This window comes from Berghia stephanieae, chromosome 2 (genome assembly GCF_034508935.2).
Source record: "Berghia stephanieae isolate SIO BIC M18660-M18661 chromosome 2, UCSD_Bste_1.3, whole genome shotgun sequence".
Taxonomy (NCBI): Eukaryota; Metazoa; Mollusca; class Gastropoda; order Nudibranchia; family Aeolidiidae; genus Berghia; species Berghia stephanieae.
The window spans coordinates 69,204,987-69,227,209 of NC_088361.1; the positions used below are offsets into that span (position 1 = coordinate 69,204,987).

Here is a 22,223-nt window from a genome sequence, read left to right on the forward strand (position 1 = left end):
AGGTGGAAAAGGTTAAAACCACCTGTAAACAGCAGTGGTTGAAAACAAAAGAAGATTTTCGTATCAGTGTCTAGCTTGACAAACTGCATTTCATTTGTTTAAAAAATTGTGCATGTATTTTAACTGTTTGTTTGGTGATGGTAGTGAGGTCCCAATAATTCAGTTGGTAGACCACTCGCTTCACATGCAAAGAGATCGATATCGATCCCAGGTGTAGTCGAGAATTTTTTTGACCCCCCTGTCCATTCAGTAATGAGTGGGTAACTGGGTCTGTAAGATCTGGCGGAAAGTACTTTGCAATAGATTGGCATGCTACTCAAATGTTAGCAAGCAATTTCTATTGCCCTCTTGGCGCTATAAAAACAGGGATAAACTCAGGCTCCATGGGCCTAATGGTTCTGGAGGATGTCTACGTGGTGATGGGTGAACACATTCAGAGAGTCTCCACAGTAACAAGACTAAAATTATATCAAAGAGTGCTTGGCATGCTAGTGATATTATAGTGGTTAGTAGGTTGCTCAGATAGGCAGAGGGCTATGATCCCATCCCATTAGTTGTATACTGTTAGGAAGTAATCTTTATATAATATTTTGGCACTGCAACCCACAATAAGCCTTCTTTCTGTTAACTTCAGCCAAATTTCTATGTCATATAAAGGTAGATAATTTCTTTTGAGAATCGTTAAAAATACATTTCCACAAATCGTATACCAGATAATAAATGACACAATAAACATGCATAATGTAAGTGGTTTTGAATATGAATCGCTTTAATTATACCTCCAATTTTATTGGCACACTACGAGTTAAAACTAGGAACTTCAGATGCCAATCATTGCCTTGTATGCAATTTATGAGCTTCTTGTTGGCAATGAAAGTGGACCTAATATTTAAAAATTCGTATTCAAAATGATGTAAATATACTCCCATTTTTGTTGGCTTATCAAAAGTTAAAACGAGGCACTCTAAACAGCCTGGTATGCATTTTTGCCACCCCCATAGAAAATTGGCGGTGCAGATTGTTTCAGTAAACTTCTTGTCGTAAAAACAACGAATCACCACCCAACAGCAGGTATTTTATATATATATATATATATATATATATATATATATATATATATATATATATATATATATATATATAAATATATATATATATATATATATATATATATATATATATATATATATATATATATGTATGTATTTTTTGCTATCCTTATTGTAACATCTCAGTGCCCTTAAAAACATTATGAAGACCTTCAAATGAGGTTTCGATTTCGGAACTTCGGGTAACGCAAAAAGGTTGGTTTGTGATATAGCTATAGATTCTGCCTATGGAAAATGTCCAGAACCAGTCTTTGTAGTAACGGAATGCCGTTGCCGCCCCACCATTTTCTCTACTGTACGTATGAACTTCATACGATCCATCACATAAATTCATTATTTATTAACGTAGTAGTATGGACTACATACAATCTATCAAATAATTTCATTATCTGTAAACACGCAAACAGCACGATGTTGCTTTTCACCAGCTCTGCCCCCACAATTGTTTGAGCTCGATTTGAGACGAAATCACTCCATAAACATTGCCTCGTCCTAGCATTGAACCCTGCGCACTCCCGCATCAGATGTAGCATTTGCAACGCGTTATTGCCAGATACACGTACACAAGCTACTGATTGTTTCGCATCATTAAACGGGACGATGCATGATTTGTGATTGCAATTAGTCGTCATTATGATGGAGTGAATTGATATTGTAATGTCGGCTATCTGATGGGCGGCAGACCACTGCTCGTCATTCCTTTTATTCAGGAGAATTATGAAAGCTTTGCAGGATTTTGCTTTTAATAAATACGGTAAAAAGTCATGAAGCTACAAAGAGAAAGAGAAAATGATCAACACACTGATATTAAACGATCAGAAAGTAGATACTCCGTGCAAGCATTTAACTCTTCAAAAAGACGCAAAAATATGCGCATTTAACAATGTTGTTAAAACTCTGATCACTGTCCAAAGAAGAACATACAATTTAATTATACTTTGCATTATTAAGATTGACCGAATTTTTGCAGCTATGCAATCTAGTGGTATTCTGGATAGGAACATTCTGGGTTCGAGTCCCAACCTGAATGACGCATAGTTCAGTCGTTGGAAAAGGCTTTTTACTCACATTCTCTCGACAGCAGCATTGTTTCTGTCCGAAAAAAATGTGTAATATCGCCAAAGAGGCGTCATGCCTTATCCTACATATTAAACGTTGTTCTTGGCTAGGGACCCCTTGTAAAGCGCGTTGAGGACGTTTGGTGGATATTGCGCTATATAAAAATCTCAGGTTTTAAAAATGTTTTTTGTTATTGTTAATTTTTTAATGGTGATGTTGCTCTTATTGTAGATTGCTGATATAATACGATATATTATCTAGACACATGTTTGTTCTCTTCGTCTACTTGGCAACAATCAACAGCTGCCGAAGAATAAAAGTAAGACAAAGAAAGACGTTATTGGCTGCAAACATGCACCGAAGGCGGCTAACTGTATGAAAGGTGCCAGACAAAGCAAGAAAGAAAAATAGAAGGAAAAAAAAATCTCAAAAATCAGTTTACCTCGACTGGGGATAGAACCTCAGACCTTCAGAATGTCTGAGGTTTGATCCCCAGTCGAGGTAGACTGATTTTTGGGGGATTTTCTTTCTTCTATATTTCTTTCTTGGTTTGTCTGACGCCTTTTATACACACTTGTTCAAATATTTATCTTATACTGGTGCCTGGTCATTAATTTCTATAATATAGGATTGAGTGTTTTAAGACAAGACACTAGAATAGTTTGCTCTTAAAACAAATTCTGCTCGATGGTGAACTCGTACTTTTTATCAAATTTTTATAAAAATTGTAGCTTTTATACAAATGTCTACCACTTTAATGTTACTTATGTTGAAATGACTTGTAAGAATCGCAAGTGTTTTTTATTTTCTTTTTCGGCTTTGATTACAGTTATCTACAATTAAATGCCTATCACTCACAATGAGTAGTCTCAGGATTATCCACAATGTTTTGACATCATGGGATTAAAATTAAAATTAATAATTGGAAATTAAAACATATTCTGTGATAGTATTTTGCATTTCTAAGTACCATTATGCCAAAGCATTTGTGGTAAACGCTTAGGCACTGAAAGAACATCTAATTTGATCGCAATCATGCATTGTAAGTGGCTATGGTTCTAATTTTCAAAGTATCACCTACTTGATAAAATGAAATAAACATAATCCTTTTTAATCATCCTAATAGGATATCCGTCATTAGGGTCCATTCAAAAAATAAAAAATAGATTGAAGGACTAAGATAACACACGTGTCAGCGACAAAACAGCTTTGCAATTGCCTACATGTTTATCTTGTTTTACTCAAAGAAAAAAAAAATGCCAACAACGAGAACCAAACACGGGTCCCACTGTGCAGGTGGAATGTTTTATCATCCCAGCCATCTAGCTCTTCCATTTAGAAGAGTGTCGAAATGATACGTAAATAATGCCATACTCTGAATAAACACATTTAAACAGATGGAAAAGAAAATCAAGTTTTGGCAGTTTTTGACAAGATTAGAGTAATTTAATCGATCAATATTTGAAGAGTGAGTTTTCCTGGACAAAATGTTACAAATGATTTTTTGTTTAGTTTACGATAGAATAAACTATTATTGATTCGGTAATACGCCCGCGTATTTGCCCAGGTTCTCCGTCCATCTAGCACGAAGTAGGGTATTGGGGATATTTTAGGCAATTCGGATAGATCAAGAAGATAAAAAATCTGCAACAAAAAAAAATCAAAACAAAAACAAACAAAGAAACAAACAAAAAAAAAAAAAACCCACAAAATTCTCAAGACTCATGCAACAAAGTTTACATTTTATTTCAATAAACAAACGATCAATTGATAATATTACAGTTCCCTCTGCTAACGATAATGTACAGGAAGCAACAACAAAAAAGCTAAAAACTAAAAGAAAACAAAAATACAAATAGATCACTTGAGGAAAACAGAGAAACATTATAAATAAACATTAACTTTTCATCAATGTCGTTTATCATTCCTTCAATGATAAAAAACAAACAATAGTAATCGATATGAAACACTCAGATTAAAATGTTGTTATTATAAATAGCACGTTGTCAACATCTAGATAGTTTTCAGTTATGAGCAAACTGTGTTTAAAACAATATTGTTTCAACCTTCAGACTAAAAAAATGAGTATGTAAAACACACTATAGTTTTCTAGACATTGGAATTTTAAAAGAGCTAAAAGTTGCGACAAAATGTATATTATTATATTTTATTATTCAACTATAGTTAATAGCAGCTAATCATCAACCCTCAATCACAAAAATAAAGCTAGACCTAGACAAACTATGACACTAAAAGATTTATAACTGAACGTATAGATAATCTTAAACGCTATAAAAACACCTGATAATGTTTAGGTATATAGACAAAATAAACAGCAATTGACTATCAAAAGCGTTCAAAAATGGATTATCAAAGATGATTGATGTGCCATTTATTAAACAGAATGGTTCCAGAAACGTATAAAATCTGTAGTAACTTGTTAGAAATCAATAGATACATGATGTATTTCATTACCGTTTCAAAACATTGCAAATCATGTATAGTTGCCAAAGGTTAACAAATAGACTTAATAGATATTTCAGGTTTAACACTTTTGACAAATTTGGGGATCATTGAACATGTTGCTGTAAATGAGGTATGATCTGCTGGCAATGAAGTCAAAATGTGTTTGCTTTTGTGTGGCAGCAGTTTCTGTTAGTTGACACAATGGATGCATATATTACAAGAATATTAATTGAATATTAGTTTGTGTGCAGAATTGAAAAATAAGAAAGTTGTACTGGCAAAAATGAGAGAAAGCAATGAATGACATTTTTTCTTTGTGATCTTTGTTTTAACTGCACATGTTATAACACAAAAAAATGCAAGTTCAATTGGAAAAATGATGCGCAGTTCCCTCTTGTATTTTAGAATATCTTTTTTTATACATTCATATAGACCTGCTGTCGATTCACCTATTACACAAAACCTATTCCGAATGGGAGGCAGATGTCGTGACGTAACGCCTTCCTCTCTTCCGGTTCCAAATTCCAAATAGACAATGAATAAGTTACATATTTATTCATAATGTGGCATAACTATTTTAGTAGCATGATGTATATGCAGATTCTTAGGATTACGGAACGTTATAAAGCTAGGATGGATGATCTTTATTGACGACTAGCGTTTATTTAGGCTAGAAAATAAGTTGCCATGACTCTGTAACCAGAAGATCAGTGGCTCAAGATATGTATCAGGTGGACTGGTTTCACAATTTCAAGGAGATTAGAACCAGTATGTGGGCATCACACTATAAAAATTCCCTACTACTATGCTCAAATCCGCATCATGTCGCCTCGTCATATAATTTTCTAACATGTGCTCTCTGTTTTCCTGACCTTTTCTGCAAAAAATGCAAGTGAGTCACACCGCTATACCCTCTGATGCAGAAATGAATAGTAAAAACATTGGAAATAAAAAGTGTGTCATTAAAAGATGCAATGAAAGATTGTTTTAATGAATGGGATGTGATTATTTAAGTATTAAGTAATTATTGGACATTTAAGTATTTAAATGACTAAGTAAATCATGCGTTAAAGGGTGTGGAAGATTATGTCAAAAGAAGGGAAGAAGAGATTTAATTATTCACTCAATTGTTGTTATTTTAAAATTCACTCACAATTTCGGTACGTAATATACATAAAGCAACACATTTTCATGAACTATTTCTCTCTCTCTCTCTCTCTCTCTCGCTCTCTCTCTCTCTCTCTCTCTCTCTCTCTCTCTCTTTCTCTCCATCTCTCACTCTCACAAATCAAAATAATATATGCATTGATTACCTCAGTAGAAATGCGCGTTATATATACAATTCTTCATAATGAGCTTTAAAGTAATGGATATTATGGATACACACATACACCCCCACCCACACACACACACATACACACACACACATATATATATATATATATATATATATATATATATATATATATATATATACAGAGTACAAAGGCAAGACATCATTAGAACAATTGAACTGTTCTTTAAACTCATTCACATATCTATATACACATTTCTGTACCAATAAACATTGCACTAACAACGGGGCATGACCCGATATGGCTAATTACATTGTAGTTCTAATATCACATATCATGGTTTATATTCGAAGAAAAATTCATTATTTATAAAAATAAAACCATAATCCGTTTATTTGACAACCCATGTAGATACATATTGTGACATTAACGTTGATCATTTTATTAACCATCACCTTTACCAACCATTGGAAAATCGTCACATTCTTTTCGATGAAATAACATTTTTCTCATTGAGATGTCTTTTGCACGTGACAAACTTTGAAGACATTTTATGTTATAGTTATAAGAACTAAACAGAATTATATCCTCTTTGGGTTAGAGTATTAAAATCCTATATTATGGTGTGTGCTAATGGCGTTTTGAGGAAACCCATGATCTGGTCAGTATGGAAGAGATTTAAACTGAAAACTAAGTGTTCTATTGAAGACATCCTTAGAGCATTCATTGGCTAAATATTTTTGACAAGTTGAAAACCATCTCAATAAATCGGTATAAGAAGTGCCTAGACGGGACTATATCTTTTCTAGACAAATTGAAATAGGTTCAATTGTACACATGACTCAACACATTATAACCAATAAAAATGGCTACAATGTCAAAGTACGGTACAAGCAAAATAAAATAATGAAAGATAAATCAACTGTTTTTATGTATCAGTTCATGTGCAAATGTCTGCTAGTTCTACAATATTGTATTCAGAAGGCTACTAGATAGTTTTGACATGCTGATCATCATAAGTATGGGTTTGTGCTGGATTTCACAGCACGAGAAATTATTTTAAACATAATATTATCGATTTAAAATTGACATAAAAGCAGTGTTCAATTTGTTATCGAATGGCAAAAATGAATGGGCTCGGGTTTTGGAGTTATTTGACACTTGCAGCAATTTAAGTCGTATAGGGAATGAGATTAGCGGAAGAGTAGGATCCCTTGATTGGACGTCACCTTACAGAGAGAACTTCAATTTGGCTTTGAAGTGTCTCAAGCCGCTTTCACCGGAAGCGAGGACGAGAGACGCATGCGCACAACCAACATGACGTTCTCTCTCTAATAACTTTTCCACGGGGACGTCACAGAGTATGGGTGACGTCCAAACAAGGGACGCTACACTTCCGCTAATCTCATTCCCTATAAGCACCAAAAAGCTGACATAATAGTCAAACAATTGTATATCTGAATGTTTATTTCATTGACAAAGGTTTTGGAAATAAAAAAAATTTAAAGGGGTTATATTAAGTATTTCTATAGCGTCTAAACGTCCCAGTGCTCCCCAGCGCTATACAATTACCTCAAACGCACAACAACCGCATATAAAAATGGTGGTAATCATAAGGATGATGATTATAATAATAATAATAATAATAATAATAATAATAATAATAATAATAATAATAATAATAATAATAATAATAATAATAATAATAATAATAATAATAATAATAATAATAATAATAATAATAATAATAATAACAATAATAATAATAATACAATGACACTATATTTACATTAAAAATATTTAATTAGAAATATAATGGCGATGATCAAATCATGAAAACATATGTATATAAGAAAATAAAATTCAAGTAGAACAGAAGTCTATGATTAGAATAAAGCTTCGTCAGTCTTTACAAAAAGAAATCAAGGAACAACATAATGGAACAAGCATGAGATATTTTTTTCTTGAGAGCATTGACATTTTTCACGTGAGGCCAATTTAACACCGAGGTAATTATACTTTTCCATATAGACTTTTGATCACAAATCACAAGACATTCACTTCCGCTCTGACCTGATTTTGTTCATGAAGAAATAATCTCATTGATGTAGGCAAACGTGTCCATCATTCTCGCCATAGTAGTCCTTCAGAGCCACCAGGCCCGTGGAGCCGGAGTTCATCCCGGCTTCTATTGCGTGAAACGGACAGGAGCAATTGCTTGCCACGTTTTGGATAGGGCCCTAGTCTATCGAAAAGTACTTCCGCCAGATATAACCGACCCACCTACCCAATCACTGATGGCCAGAAAAAAAATCTCGACTTCACCCGGGATCGATCTCGGTCCCTTTGCTTGTGAAGCGAGTACTCTAATAACTGAACGATAGGGACCCCCATACAAAAATATAAAGAATCAGACATTTTTGATTCATTTATCTTTGAATCAAAATGACGCCCAAAATTCAAGGTTTAAGATACTTTGATAAGACTGGGATCATTCTTATACACATATCCATCCATGAAATAATATAATTTCTGTCCAAAATGCAAAACCGTCTTGTTTCTATATGGCAGACCGTTTGTTGGAACATTGACTTTAACCATTTAACAGAAAAATTTCTTTCTAATCGCATTTTATTCCCATTATACATTTAGTTGTAACAGCAGATACAAATTATGTTTTCACCCAAACAGCGTTGCTAGCTTATGTTATAGTTATCTTGAAAACGTTAACAGTATGGGCAAGAGTGCAGTCAACCTTTGAATTCAAATATGAACAAATGTTATTTTACAGAATCTCTTTATTTTTGTAGGACTTTCGTAAAAGACTATAACTTTTCTTTCAGAACAGCAGCACCCATGAAGATAAGACATATCTGTTTTAATCGCGTTAACTGAACACTAACAATTACTTTCTTTCAAGCCTTATGATATAATATGACGGCAGTCTATCTCCAAGACCTTTCCACCGAAACTAACAAATTCAGTTTACTAATAACTGTAGAGTTGAAATCTGATTCAGAAATAAATCTCGCTTCAACTGAGGATTGAAATCGGTCCATCTTGTGAGGCGAGAGCAGTTGGTGCTATACGTTTAGTTAAAATCTTCCCAACACCCGTCAGGCATAAAAAAATACCAACACACAAAATTAGGTGTGGCCTTGAACGTTTATACTGATTGATGGAATTTCGTGAGAACTTATCATCCAACAGGGTGTATAAAAACAATTCCAAAGAGCTAATGACGTCAAGTTCGTTCCTTTATACCACATCACTATAAGGCATTGTAATTATATATAAGGCAATGTATTTACGCTTACCTCTGTTTTAAGTCAGATGTCCTCGTTTATTCTCAAAGCATCTGAATGTGTTAACTCTTTCATACTCTCTCTCTCTCTCTCTCTCTCTCTCTCTCTCTCTGTGTGTGTGTGTGTGTGTGTGTGTGTCATTCTCTATAAAATAAATCTTAAAAACGCTCCCGGTCGTAGATATCTCAATCATTACATAATTTTCCTTAACATTTAATTCAGATATTTTCCCCTCTTCTCGAATAGTCCAAGCAAAATTGACCTTTCCATTCAAATTGAGAACCAAGATAGAAACATATTTGAATTGTTCAACCCAAAAGAGATTATGATATTCGTAGCTGTATGTCATACGGTGAATTGGCTGTCCACTTTTTTTTCTCTCCTGATTCAGGTTCTATAAAATGGAGATAATGTGGCTATATTGGGTAGTGTTTTATAGCTTTGAGGCTCAGGAAGCCGAAATTCATTACAGTTTTGTTTACTTTGTATGCTTGATAAGTTACAAAATGGACTACTGCAATGCACTGTTTGTTGGTCTCACAAAGACCAAATTAAACAAACTCCAGAAAATACAGAATATGGCAGCCCGCGTTGTACTGCAGAAAGACAGGAAAACTGCAGCTCCCGAATTACAACAGCAGCTGCATTGGCTGCCAGTGGACCAGCGGATTAAATATAAATCTTCAACTATTGTTTTCAAATGCCTGGAGGGCTCGTCACCAGCATATCTCTCAAACCTCGTTGAACGGTATAACCCACAGCGATCGCTTCGATCAACGAACGACCTCAAATTGAAAACACCCCGCGGTCGAGTGAAGGCTGGTGAACGCGCCTTTCAGCATTCTGGTCCAAGGTTGTGGAATTTACTACCATTAGAGTCTTCGGCTTCACTAGAGGAATTCAAGCGTCGATTCAAGACATTCTTATTCCGACTGGCTTTCTTTAGATTATGTGTATAATAAGCGTTGTTCGTGTACTGTGTTAGGGCTTAATGATTAAGTTAATCTATGTTGTGCGCCCAGAGCCTCCTGATGAAGGGATGTTTGGCGCACTATAAATCTATACCATTATTATTATTACAACAAATAACGGTCCCATTTAATCAATAAGACAAGGAAATTTCTGCTCTTTACTTCAAATGTTAAATTTTACGAATATAATATCAGTATACATAGTGTAATATTTACAAGGTAAACCACTTGATGTCAAATCATAATTTACATTGACGATGCGTTACATTATATATATTATTTTTTTTTCTCTTCAGACGTATTGATTGATATAATTTAGTTGGCATAGATGAGATTCAAACACAATATTTTTTAATATCATGAATCATCTTCATATTTGACGATTATTATAGATACACAGTGTGTCAACGCCAGTGTTCTCCCAATAACATGCATTGCCTACGAGTTCTATAAATAAGGACTGGGCGGAGCGCATATTATAAAGATTATAATAAAAGACTCTTTGAATTGTGGTCTTATCTGCAGTTACAACTCAAATCGATCAAAAATTTTATTTTGACTTGTCATTATTTTTCATTGAGAGATAGTTAGTAAACTATAAAGAATGAGTTAACAGTATAATGTATAAGAATTGATTTTTGTACTCTTGTGAGTTTTTAAAGCAAGTGAGATATTTTAGGAAACCTTGGAAATCATGACATCGTTTATATCTTCAGCAAAATAGCAAAATGAAAATAACCTTATATTTTGTATATCTTTGTAAAATTGATAATTTGTGGAAACTTATAGATACTATTCTACACTTATAAATATTAATGACGCAGATTATTGACACGTCCTACTTGTTCTCCGTCTTTATTGATATATATATAATAATTTCACAATATATATACGCATTAAACTTATGACTATTTTGTTTAATTCTATTTATTAATAACGGGCATATTTTCTGCTTCAATCGTTCTTACCCTAACACTGCAGACTTCCGGTTAATTCCTTTCTTCTCACTTGTAATCGGCTCGCATTGATAATGATCAGCTGGTTTTGTTTGTACTTTCATGAGAGCGGGTTTTACTTATAAGATATTATATTACAACATAGATATCCATAGATAGCCAACAAAGTGCGATATTTCGTGGTCTGATCAACTTATTACTGTGTCAAACCGGAAGTAAGTCTTTTTGTCAGAAAAACAATTAAACCAGGCTCTTTGTTACTTATAGTTTTCCTCATTTCGATTTAATTAATCGATATATTTATCAAACATTTCGTAAAGAATTTATAATACATTTATATACCACTTTATTGAACTCATTTGTTTCTTTTTTAAATGCAATAACCGACTTACGAATTGCAATGGTCTTAATTTCCATCATGGTGTGACATTGATTATGCGATATCGATAAAGGGTTGATCTCCGTATGGTTGCATTTATGATTGTGGACGTATAGTTGTCAGCGTGGTTCATTGATGCCTTGGTACATTTGGCTACAAAAACTGCATCACAGTAACCGGTCAGATTCCGTCAGAATGTAAGCTTAGAAATGACATTTTTTTCAATTAGATCAATCTTGTATTTGATCCTATATTGAGTGCATCCTTGTTTTTTTGTAGTACAAAATTCACTTGTACATGTGATGGCGAGAAATAACCATAAGCTGGCAAGCCTATTCTTTAACTAATTCAACGTTTAAGCGAAATTAATGGAGTGAATTATTTAAGTTTTAAGTCAGTCATCACCACAATAATAACTACTTTTATCATAGCAACCGCTGATATAGTAAAATAAATGCGGAGCCCTCCGAGTGTTTTGTTTTAAATAGAAAATAAACAGGTAACTACTGTAAACACCAGCGACTTAGTCCCAGTAATGAGATAAACATTGCTTTGCGCATGACAAGTTCAATAATATTTTACAAATAGAAAGAGTGACCTTGTCCGTCTTGTCAATTGTACACTCATTATTAAATGAATTGTTTTCTTATTGGCGTTACTACTAGTTAGAAATCATGCAAGCTAAATATTGTCATTTTCAAATTATGATAAATTATCAATTAAATCTTTGTAATTATGTGCTAAAGTTGATTTTATAAAAATGTCCTGCGTAAGATTGAAATTATGTCATATATTTCAAACATCGATTAACAATAAAAATAAAAGTTAAAATGCATTAATTGGTAATACAGGAGTCGGACGGGTGTTATAAGATATCATATCAGGACTGTGTGTGTTAGTATTTGAAATCATACGAGCTAAATATTGTCTTGTTTCAATTATGAAATTCAAAAAATGTAATTTTAATTGGTCTTTGCCGCTGGTAAATTTAATATTTGTCATGCAGTTGATGTATTTGAATACATTGCGAAATGTTGAAATAATATCAAAAATGAGACAAATTTGTTAGCAAAGACAATAGAAGTAACAATATGCACAAACTGAGAACACAGATTTGCTCAAATATATTAGAGCTTGCCAGGATGCGTTTGGTGCTTAACTACCTCGTCCCGAAAACGATTTGTTTAGAGATTCAAGCTTTATCAACTGGAGTTTGTCGATTTCCGATACTGTTGTCACTACTGCTCTTCGTTGATGAAAGCATAACCATAGGCTGCCAAACTCATTGCCGTCAACTATCGAGGTATATGAGCAGCTTTGTAGTCACTCAAGATTTAAAGAATGTGGGTTCTTGCTACAACAAGGTAGCAGATGTTCCATTCTGATGAGAATTCAAAGACACAGCCATGTATTGCTTAGATGCACGATTACTGTTTCGAGACTTGATCCATTTACTTAAACAGAAAATTTCGTGGAAGGAAGTCCTAAAATGTTTTCCTGTTGCATAATATATAAAGAAATAACATGCCGAGTTTGACAAAGTAATTTCTGTGAGGATAACAAGTATTGTCTTGTAAAGAAAATGTCGGTTCCATGTGGTGTCATTTTCTACTTCGTCATACGTCATTCTAAAGTCTCCGTTTGGAAACTGAGTTGACATTGAATACACGATTGTATACGGTAGCCATGTGCAAATAAGATAAAAAGAAACACTGAGAAGGGTGACGGTAGATGTCTGAGACCCCCCACTACTTCCAGTATGGGCCGGTCCTCTCGATGTAAGCGAATGAATCTCACGGATTACTAATACATTGAAAATTAAAGCTGCAAGAGGGCTGACTCCGAAAAGAGAAAGCTCTGTCAACCAAGTCCAAGTTTCAATGAGGGTTCCGTTTTGAACCTCGAGTCGATGGTTACAAAGCTGATATGCCTCATCGTATGTCCAAAAATACGCTTGCATGGATCCAATTAGAGCGCAAAACAATAAAAGACATAATACAACAGAGACTGCCCGACGAACTGTGCAGTATCTTTCTTTAACAAACGGATGACATATAGCGATGTAACGTTCGACTGTAAATCCCAGCACCAGTAGAGGAGCTAAGTATTGAGGTATTGTGTATACCACGTTGAAGATCTGACAAGTAACATAACCATCGTATGTTTTAATATCCCAAGCATAACGAAGTTCCTGGAGTATGTGGAGAAGCAAGAATACAGTGTGTGAGATGGATAAAGAGCCGAGGTATATTGCGGAGGAATTATTTTTTCGCGTTTTTCTATTAAGCCATATGTAAGCTGAGATGGGATTAGCCGGTAGTCCGATGACGTAGAAGATTGGTGTGACAACTCTGTCGATAGTCACTGTGTGCGAGTGGATGTCGTAGAATCGATTGATTCCAGGAAACATGGATCCGTTTGGCCCACCCAGCTCTGTGCCATTTGTTGTGTTTGCCATGACCACTGAAATGAATATGGAAAACATAAAATTAGAATTGAAATATTTCACTTTTACGGGATACGATTTTATCTTTTTTTCAAACACCAAAATGTTTATCACTATATAAATGTGATCCGCTACCACAAATAGATGTTGTCTCGGGTTGAATTGAATTATGGATGTCATATTTAGAGCGGCGTGTATTTATTTACAGGTCTGATAACTCACATTATTACGGGCTCATGTTCAGATGAAAACACTCTCAAACCAACGTCAAATTTTGTCCAAAGGTTAAATCAAGCTCATTTGCGTTCTGTTAACAGACCTGCAAATATGTACCGACGATTTAAAGTGAAAATGATTAAAATTATAACGTATAAGGCTTATATTTAGTTTTAAAATCTTCATCTTCTATATAGAGCATTATCCATTAAACGTGCTCAAACCCCTTTTCATTAGGGCCCTACGAGACATGCGCCTGTTAGGCGAAATTACGATGATTTCAGGCAGATCAACGTTGTTTACGACCAGATACTCAACGCCTATTTACGGTGAGAGAATGTCAGTAAAGAGCCCCTTCGAAGGACTCAACTATACACCGATCGAGGCTCGAACCCAGGACCTTCTGAATCGAAAGCGAGTGTCATACCACAAAAGAACAAAACCGCACAAGTAGCTTGATAAAATAAATTATTTTAATACAAATAAAATTCCAATATTTAATTTTGTGATGGGCGTCAGTTTTCAGCATCTGATTTACCACGTCATAACATGAATCGACAGGGTGAGAGATGAATAGATGATAGCATTCTTTTAAAACAAAGAATTATAAAGGTATTTATTATTCAATGAGGATGAAAGAAAGAGATACAGAGGATGAGAAGGAGCGAGTGGGAAAATGGGGGGGGGGGGGGGGGGGGGGGGGAAGAGGTTAAGAAAAAGAGATACCTAGGATGAGAATGAGCGGAGGAGAGTTGGACAAGAAAGGTACGGTAAAATTGTGGCAAAAAGACGAGGACAGAGAAATGTGTGTAATGGCCTGTTAATTCTAATTTGATAAGACGCGACAAGCTTTATCGATTCCTGTAAGTAAACAAAACTGACATTCGACGTCAATTCTTGATGACACTTTGGATCACTTCGTGCTATGTTAGCTTTATTTTTTATCAGGTTGGTGGATATCACACACATCCTGTCGACGGTTCAGTGTTTCAGTTAATCATAGAACAGATGCATTTGGCTCAAATCACTTTTATAAACAACAAGATTTACGGAGGATAAACCCTTCATTTTATTCCAGTGAAAATGTTTACTATGTTTTAATATGTAAGGAAAGATCAATAAATAGAGAGGTCAGTATATGGTCTAAGCTAAAACATGTGACCCGCTGTCTTAAAACGGTATTTTCTTGGGTTAACCAAGTTACCAAAAAAAGTAAATTCAAAATGTCAATGGTACGAAGGAAAAAAATATAGTTTTTTTTCATTTGAAGTTACTACTTCCATTGCTCTCAATAAAAGAACATGTAAACTAGCCCAATTGTACAGTTTAAATTGCAAATTCAATTAAAAACACCAAAATCATCCGACAAAGATAATACCGATTTGAGCGGTGGGGCATATATTATATTAAAATATGATATCATTACAAGAGGGGGGGGGGAGACAAATAATCTTTATGGAATGCAAAGCAGTTCGATATACATTCGGGTTTATCGAATATCAATAAAATATAAACAGAAGTAGATCAGGGTGTCTACAATACTTAATACTTATTGTGTCGAAACAAAACAAAACTCTATGACATCTCATGAAAATTTGTACATTTCTGATACATACAATATTTCGTCCTGCTACAATGTCTGACGCAATTGCACTGCGTTTTCTTAAAATTCACTTTTGGCTATTCTTTTTGAATTTCAAGAAAATCGAGGTTTAAATTTCAAAATGTCTTATGACCTCTATGTTGAAATGTTTAATCTTCATTTTAACATTAATGTAATTTTGTCATGTTTTAAAATTTTATTTAAAACATTCCTAATCTTTAAATATATTTCTGATCAGAATATTTTTTTAAGTTTAGGAAAATGGACTGAACCAAGTTTGAGGAAAACGTTCGTCATTATCCGCGACTTTTCCATTGGGCATGAAATGATTGTGTTAATATAGATTTGTTCCCTTGTATCAAAGGTACACGTAAGTAAACATAAATCGCACGTACCTCTCATATCTCCAGTTTGTTCCAGAAGAAAGACAGACAAGGCAAGTAAAAAGAGGCTGGGTATTTTATAAATTACACATGATTCTAAATTCTTATCACAGCATACATTTGAGGACTTCATTACATATTATGAATTTCTGCACATTCAAGGACACTGGTAAATAATTTTTAAAGCCTTTGTTGTGCCAATATTGACACATCTGTTACCTATTCATGGCATGAATTATACTATATGATGGTTATCGGATTCTAAGTGAAGAATGATATTGGCTGTACAAACACTTCGATATCATCATTAACTCCCACCTTACCGATCATTTTCAAGATTTTTATTGAAATGTCATACCGCTACAAAAAACAAAATGAATTTTTAAACTCAAATTCAAAAGCAATAAGTACATTCTATACATAATTTTATTGTGTAAAACATTTTTTGCAAAGCAGTATTAAGACCTTGTATATACAACAAAGCTTTCTCTTCAAATATTGCGATTTGTAAAATGAATTTCAATAAGAAAAATGATTTTTGTATAATAACGAATGTAACTATTGTCCTATAGTTGAAAAGGAGAGGATTTTTATTAAATGCAAATATTTATTCCTTCACAGAATGAGTCTTATAACAGATCTAAATGAAAATTAAAGTGGTCTTTTAGGGAAATTAGGGCTATGGAATATAGTATAAACCCGGTTTCTGTGTCAAGTATGCAGTGCACGCGTCCATCGTTTTAAACTGTATTTAGTCTAAAAAAGCATTGCCAATTGATAATATGGCAATTATAGTTTAATCACTGTATAGATGGAACGATATTAACGTCTCTCCGCGTTTTGTTTTTTACATTTTGTTTTTGTTTTTTAAATTTTTTTTTGGACAACCACTTTGATTAGTTCTCATTAAATCTTATCAATCAAACGTTAATAAGCGTTAAGGTTGCACATAGTTTCATGTATTTGTAACATATCTCGCTGGCAGAAAGCATCAATCTTGTTTAGAATATAGAATGGGTAAAAAACAAAAAAAAAAAAAAGACAAATAAAAACAAACATAAATATATATGTTCCTATCAAGAGTTACGATCATCGGCTTTATTCCATTCCATTACACCAGACTTTATACGAGTGACTGTGATCTGGTATTAGGATTACAGGAAAAAGACTTATAAAAGTTTCCTGTGTCAAATCACACCACCTTTAAACACTATGTCGCTTTTTTCTCTCTCTCAGTCCTAAGTCGTTTGAAGTATTAATTTGGAAAGTTACCTAAGTATTAGTTAATGGCTGTTCCTAAAAGTACTTTTTCTGGAGAAAAAAAACGAAAACGTATTATTTATGTATATGTATATCAAATATGATTTTTTGAGAAAAATAACTTTAGGAACTGCCATTATATATATATATAGAATATATACAAACGACGTTTCGGCCTTTGGCCTTTTTCAAGTAAACACAAATATATATACGTCGTTTGTTTTGTGTTGTTCATTCATGAGTCAGATTTACTCCCTTTATCTTTATCTCTATTTTTTGTGTGTGGCCTCGCTGGGGTAGTTCTTGCTCAAACACAAAACATCTCTTCAATTGGATTCAATAGTTTGATGTCACCTCGCCCAACAACGAGCATCTCCATTTTATTGACTCATTTAGGCACCTGTAATTATTTTTTAAAAATACCCTAGCAGAGTCATAAACAAGAAAAGTAAGGACAAAGACATTTCATTTTGATTTCAAACTTAAGTTAACAAAAGTGGATACAATAAATATCAGGATGTTTGAGACTTAGACCCGTACATAATCCAATTATGATTGAAATTGGAATGCAAGAAGTTGATGCTGAAAATGGGTTATAAAAATGTTAACTTCAAATTAACTCAAACATACTCCATATAGATAGAATGCGCTTGGCCAAGGAGTTCACAACATTGCCATCCGGAAGTATAACGGACCAACACACAAACTCTGTGTAACCATGAATTTTTATAGTCTGTTTAATACAGTTTAGTGAGAACAACTCACAAACGCGGATGGCAAAAACAATAACAAAGGTCTGAGTGACGTCATCTGCATACTATCTATAATTTTTTCATTTTTTTCGCAATTTTCTTGTGAGCTAGTAACAAATAAATTCATATGACATAAACCTACATTTTATTGGAATATGAAGGGATAAATTGTTTTCTTGAGATTCACATCTCTCATCGCTGCAGAATCTTCACCGACTCAAAGTCGTCACTGTAAATGACGCTTTAAAGTTATAACTTATCTCTCTTTCTTCATTGTTATTATTATTGTTATCATTAATATCATCATTGTTATTATTAGTATTATTATTATTATTAGTAATAGTAATAGTAATAGTAGTAGTAGTAGTAGTAGTAGTAGTAGTAGTAGTAGTAGTAGTAGTAGTAGTAGTAGTATTGTTGTTATTATTATTATCATTGTTATTATGAGAATGATTATTATTGTTATCATTATTATTATTATTATTATTGTTATCACTGTTACCAATATTATTATCATGAAAATAACAATGATGAAAAAAACAACCAATGATAATAGTGATAATCATGATAACAAGGTGGGTAACACAAACATATTATACAACCCTCTTTTTATTTGCGAAAAAGAAAATACATTTGTCTTAAATTGGTTAGAATACGTAATTACAAGATACCCCACTAGCCTTCTCTCTATTAAACATTTCCAACAATTTGCTTGAATCTAAAAATGAGTGAATTCTTAGAAGATTTGGTGTAAATGGGGTTTGAGAAAATGAGTATTATTTACAACTTATTGGCAATCAACAATCAAAGAGAGCGTTGAATTAAATGAAATTGGAAATGGCAATTAAAATGGAATTTTATGTCTTTCAAGGAATAGGGAAAAAAACCCCAATGAAATTATGAATCTTAACAACAACAAAAATAAATAGTAAAAGGAAGTTGAAACCTGAAAAATATTGATACAACGCCAATGTTTTGGAATCTTTTTCTCGCTAAATTATGTTGTGCTATCAAAGTAGCCATTAAGACTGCTGATTGACTGAGTTCCATCAGAAATGATTAAAGGCCAAATAACGTACTCACGGGAACCTCGCGAAATCCCGGGTTTTGACAGATTTTACTTGGATGTAGAGTTTTTAAAACAATTATTGAAACTTTGAAGGACACATTTTCTGGCCAAATTTTTAAATACGTAATTACCTGAGTATGGCAGTATATTGTAAATGTCCTAGCATAAAAATCAATGGTCGTGTACAAATGAGATTCTCACCGTCTTACAATTAAGTTTATAGAGTGGTTAAGGCATTGCACAGTGAGCCGGAATGTCCCGGGTTCGAGCCCCGCATCAGGTACTTTCGTTTTTTTTCCTTGGGCAAGATTAACCTCCAATATGTTCAGTTGGACAACATGGGTGATTCCGGTTGACATCAGACATCTTGTTTGATGAATTATCTATATTCCTTCATGGAATGCCTAGGCGACGATATCTTATGATGTTATGACGGAAGGGCATCATATATTTTTTTTCATAAAAAAAATAGCCCCGTTCCTCAAGGCCTACAGAACCGGGTAATCCCGTTTCTCTGGTTTTAAAAAAACTATAGAATTGCCCGCTACCCCATAGACAAGATATGAGTCTGCTGGAATTACAATATATACAACCCTCCAATCAGTGCTAGCTGGACAGTGTGATCAGGAAAAAATATCGACTTACAGGCATTTATAGTCGCGATTACGATGGACAACTTCACAATATTTTATTGATTGTCAACTTTGGCCAAGGGAAAGTTTATGAACTTAAACGACCGAATTCTACAAACACCATTTTTAAAAGACACGTGACAATATTATTTTAGGAAATTAATATTTTTTTTTGGTCTGATCCTGTCAATATAATTACATGTTTTGAATGATATCTAGCCCTACAATAAAATTATGACTTAAGATTTAAATTGCACTCGAAAGTCTATTTTCTTTTTATTAGTTTCTCCTAATGCGATTAGATTTAGGTAAACATATAAAGAGAATAATGGCCACGCCACACAGTATCATCGCGTATCGTAAACTACTTGTAATACATTACACAATATAATCACTGGATAGGAAAATCCGATAAAGCATAAACATATATCAACTTTATTTTAATGAACACACACACACACACACACACACACACACACACACAAACATAAAAGAAGAAAAAGCATCACCGTTTTGAATCAAGAAATAAAAAATGACCTTTTACATAGCGCAATATCCGATAAACATGCTCAAAGCGCATTAAAAAGCACCTAGATGATACTTAAATATGAATTAATCTTTCCATTTTTTCTTTTGTTATTTGTTCATTTCTTCACATTTCCACGGTTCACCGTGCTAATTGAGCAACTTTCGACACATTTATGGTCATTTCTGTAGTGTTGGGTCACTTTCAGAATTCCAAATGTTTGTCAATAATTCTCTTGAATGGTTTGCGCTATCATCAAGTCTTAAAGTATGGTTAAAGTATGTTTAATTTGAGGCTACTCTCGAAAAAGCCTGATGACAATTTGTAAATACACGTATCTAATAGGGAGTACGGTTTCCATTTGTAACCGCTGTGAAACTCAAGAGGAGCAAACATTTATAATTAATGAATGTTTTAAAAATGCAATAAATCTTTTAACACATACCTTAATTCTATGTTTTTATATCCTCTATAATCCAATGATTTAATATTAAGCACACGAATGTTATTTAAAATATATTTGAACTAATACGTTGTACATATTTGACACAGGAGAAACTAATCGATCTGAAAGCTTGGGATGGGCCACCTGTCACAAAGCAACTATCGAATGGAGAATTGATTAAATACGTACATTGGTGTGACATTCAAACATGATAAACACTTCATAAAAGCACCGGGTCCGAGTTAACCAACATTGATTATTATTGAAATTGACAAGGACAGCGAGAGTAATTTATGGTCAAGGTAGTTGTAATAGTGTTATCATGCGTCATCGGCGTACATGCCAGACGAGAGAGCAGTTACAGTCGTCAGTTGTAAACAATACCATAACGGTAAAAGCACGATCTTTCAAGTTATGACATAGCAGGAATCAACGACTACACAAACACCTGCATGTGAGACCTATGCTAATTCTTTTAGTTTTCCTATTTATTTGTGGGGAGGGGTGCTGTGTTTTTGGACCTTTTGTTGTAATATTTTTAGACGTGGCTAATAAAAGATATGGAGAAGTTAGTGAATCGTCAAACAGATTCACTTTGTAAAGTATAAATAGACATGATTTGACAAAGGCAACACATCTATTAAATCAATATCATTCTTTCTCTTTCCATATTCAAATTTGAAATGCACAAATTTTGAAATCATTTTTCCTATACTTTTGGTTTGGAATGCCTGCTACTCCTGTTAACAGCAATGTTTGCTTTTGGATCATTTTCTATTGACAATCTTGGCAACGCGATCTCATCCCTGAGTTCAATCAAATGTTAATGAGCAGTAATGTCAAGTCTGGACACGTATTTTTTAAAGTCAAACCACCTAATCCAAAACAAAATTATCTCAACCAGAAGTAACAAAATGATGGTTATGATAAAGTGATTAATATGAACTTTTAACTAGAATTCCGTTTTAATATTTATAGCAAGTGCTCCAAAGCTTACAGTTGTTCAAAACTCGACAAACCCTCCTAGCGCTAGGGGTGCAAAAATCAAATACAGAAAAATATCATATGTAATGCGCTTGCCGTATTTTCTTTTCGTGTCTCTTGCCTAGAAATACTCTTGTCTTACAATATTGGTTATAAGTGTCAAAAATATGTCTGTATATTTGATCCAGAGATTTCTCTAGAATGGTTGACTTTTGCTAAACTTTGGCAGAAAACATGATTATGGTTATACGATTAGTGGATATGGTTGAGTTTATTTTAAGAGTCAATTCCCGTAAATCAGTAATCAAAGTTGTCAAATTCTGGTATTTGATTAATATATTTTTTTTTTGCATAAATGGTTTAATCA

General features: G+C 33.6%; 1 protein-coding gene across 4 annotated transcripts in view; it reads right to left on the minus strand.

Annotated features, from left to right (window-relative positions):
• Positions 1-9,339: 9,339 nt before the first annotated feature.
• The window catches only part of LOC144965421 (arg8-vasotocin receptor-like), a 151,644-nt gene continuing 138,760 nt past the window's right edge, over positions 9,340-22,223 (minus strand). For 2 of the 4 annotated variants that reach the window (XM_078900756.1, XM_078900759.1), the window contains one exon: positions 9,340-14,003. In XM_078900756.1, the coding sequence (XP_078756882.1) occupies positions 12,895-13,998 (1,104 nt within the window). In that variant the 5' untranslated portion in view covers positions 13,999-14,003 and the 3' untranslated portion in view covers positions 9,340-12,894. Of the gene's footprint in view, positions 14,004-20,872; positions 21,087-22,223 lie in introns of those variants that run through there. The other 2 variants (XM_078900757.1, XM_078900758.1) reach the window with 2 other exon arrangements.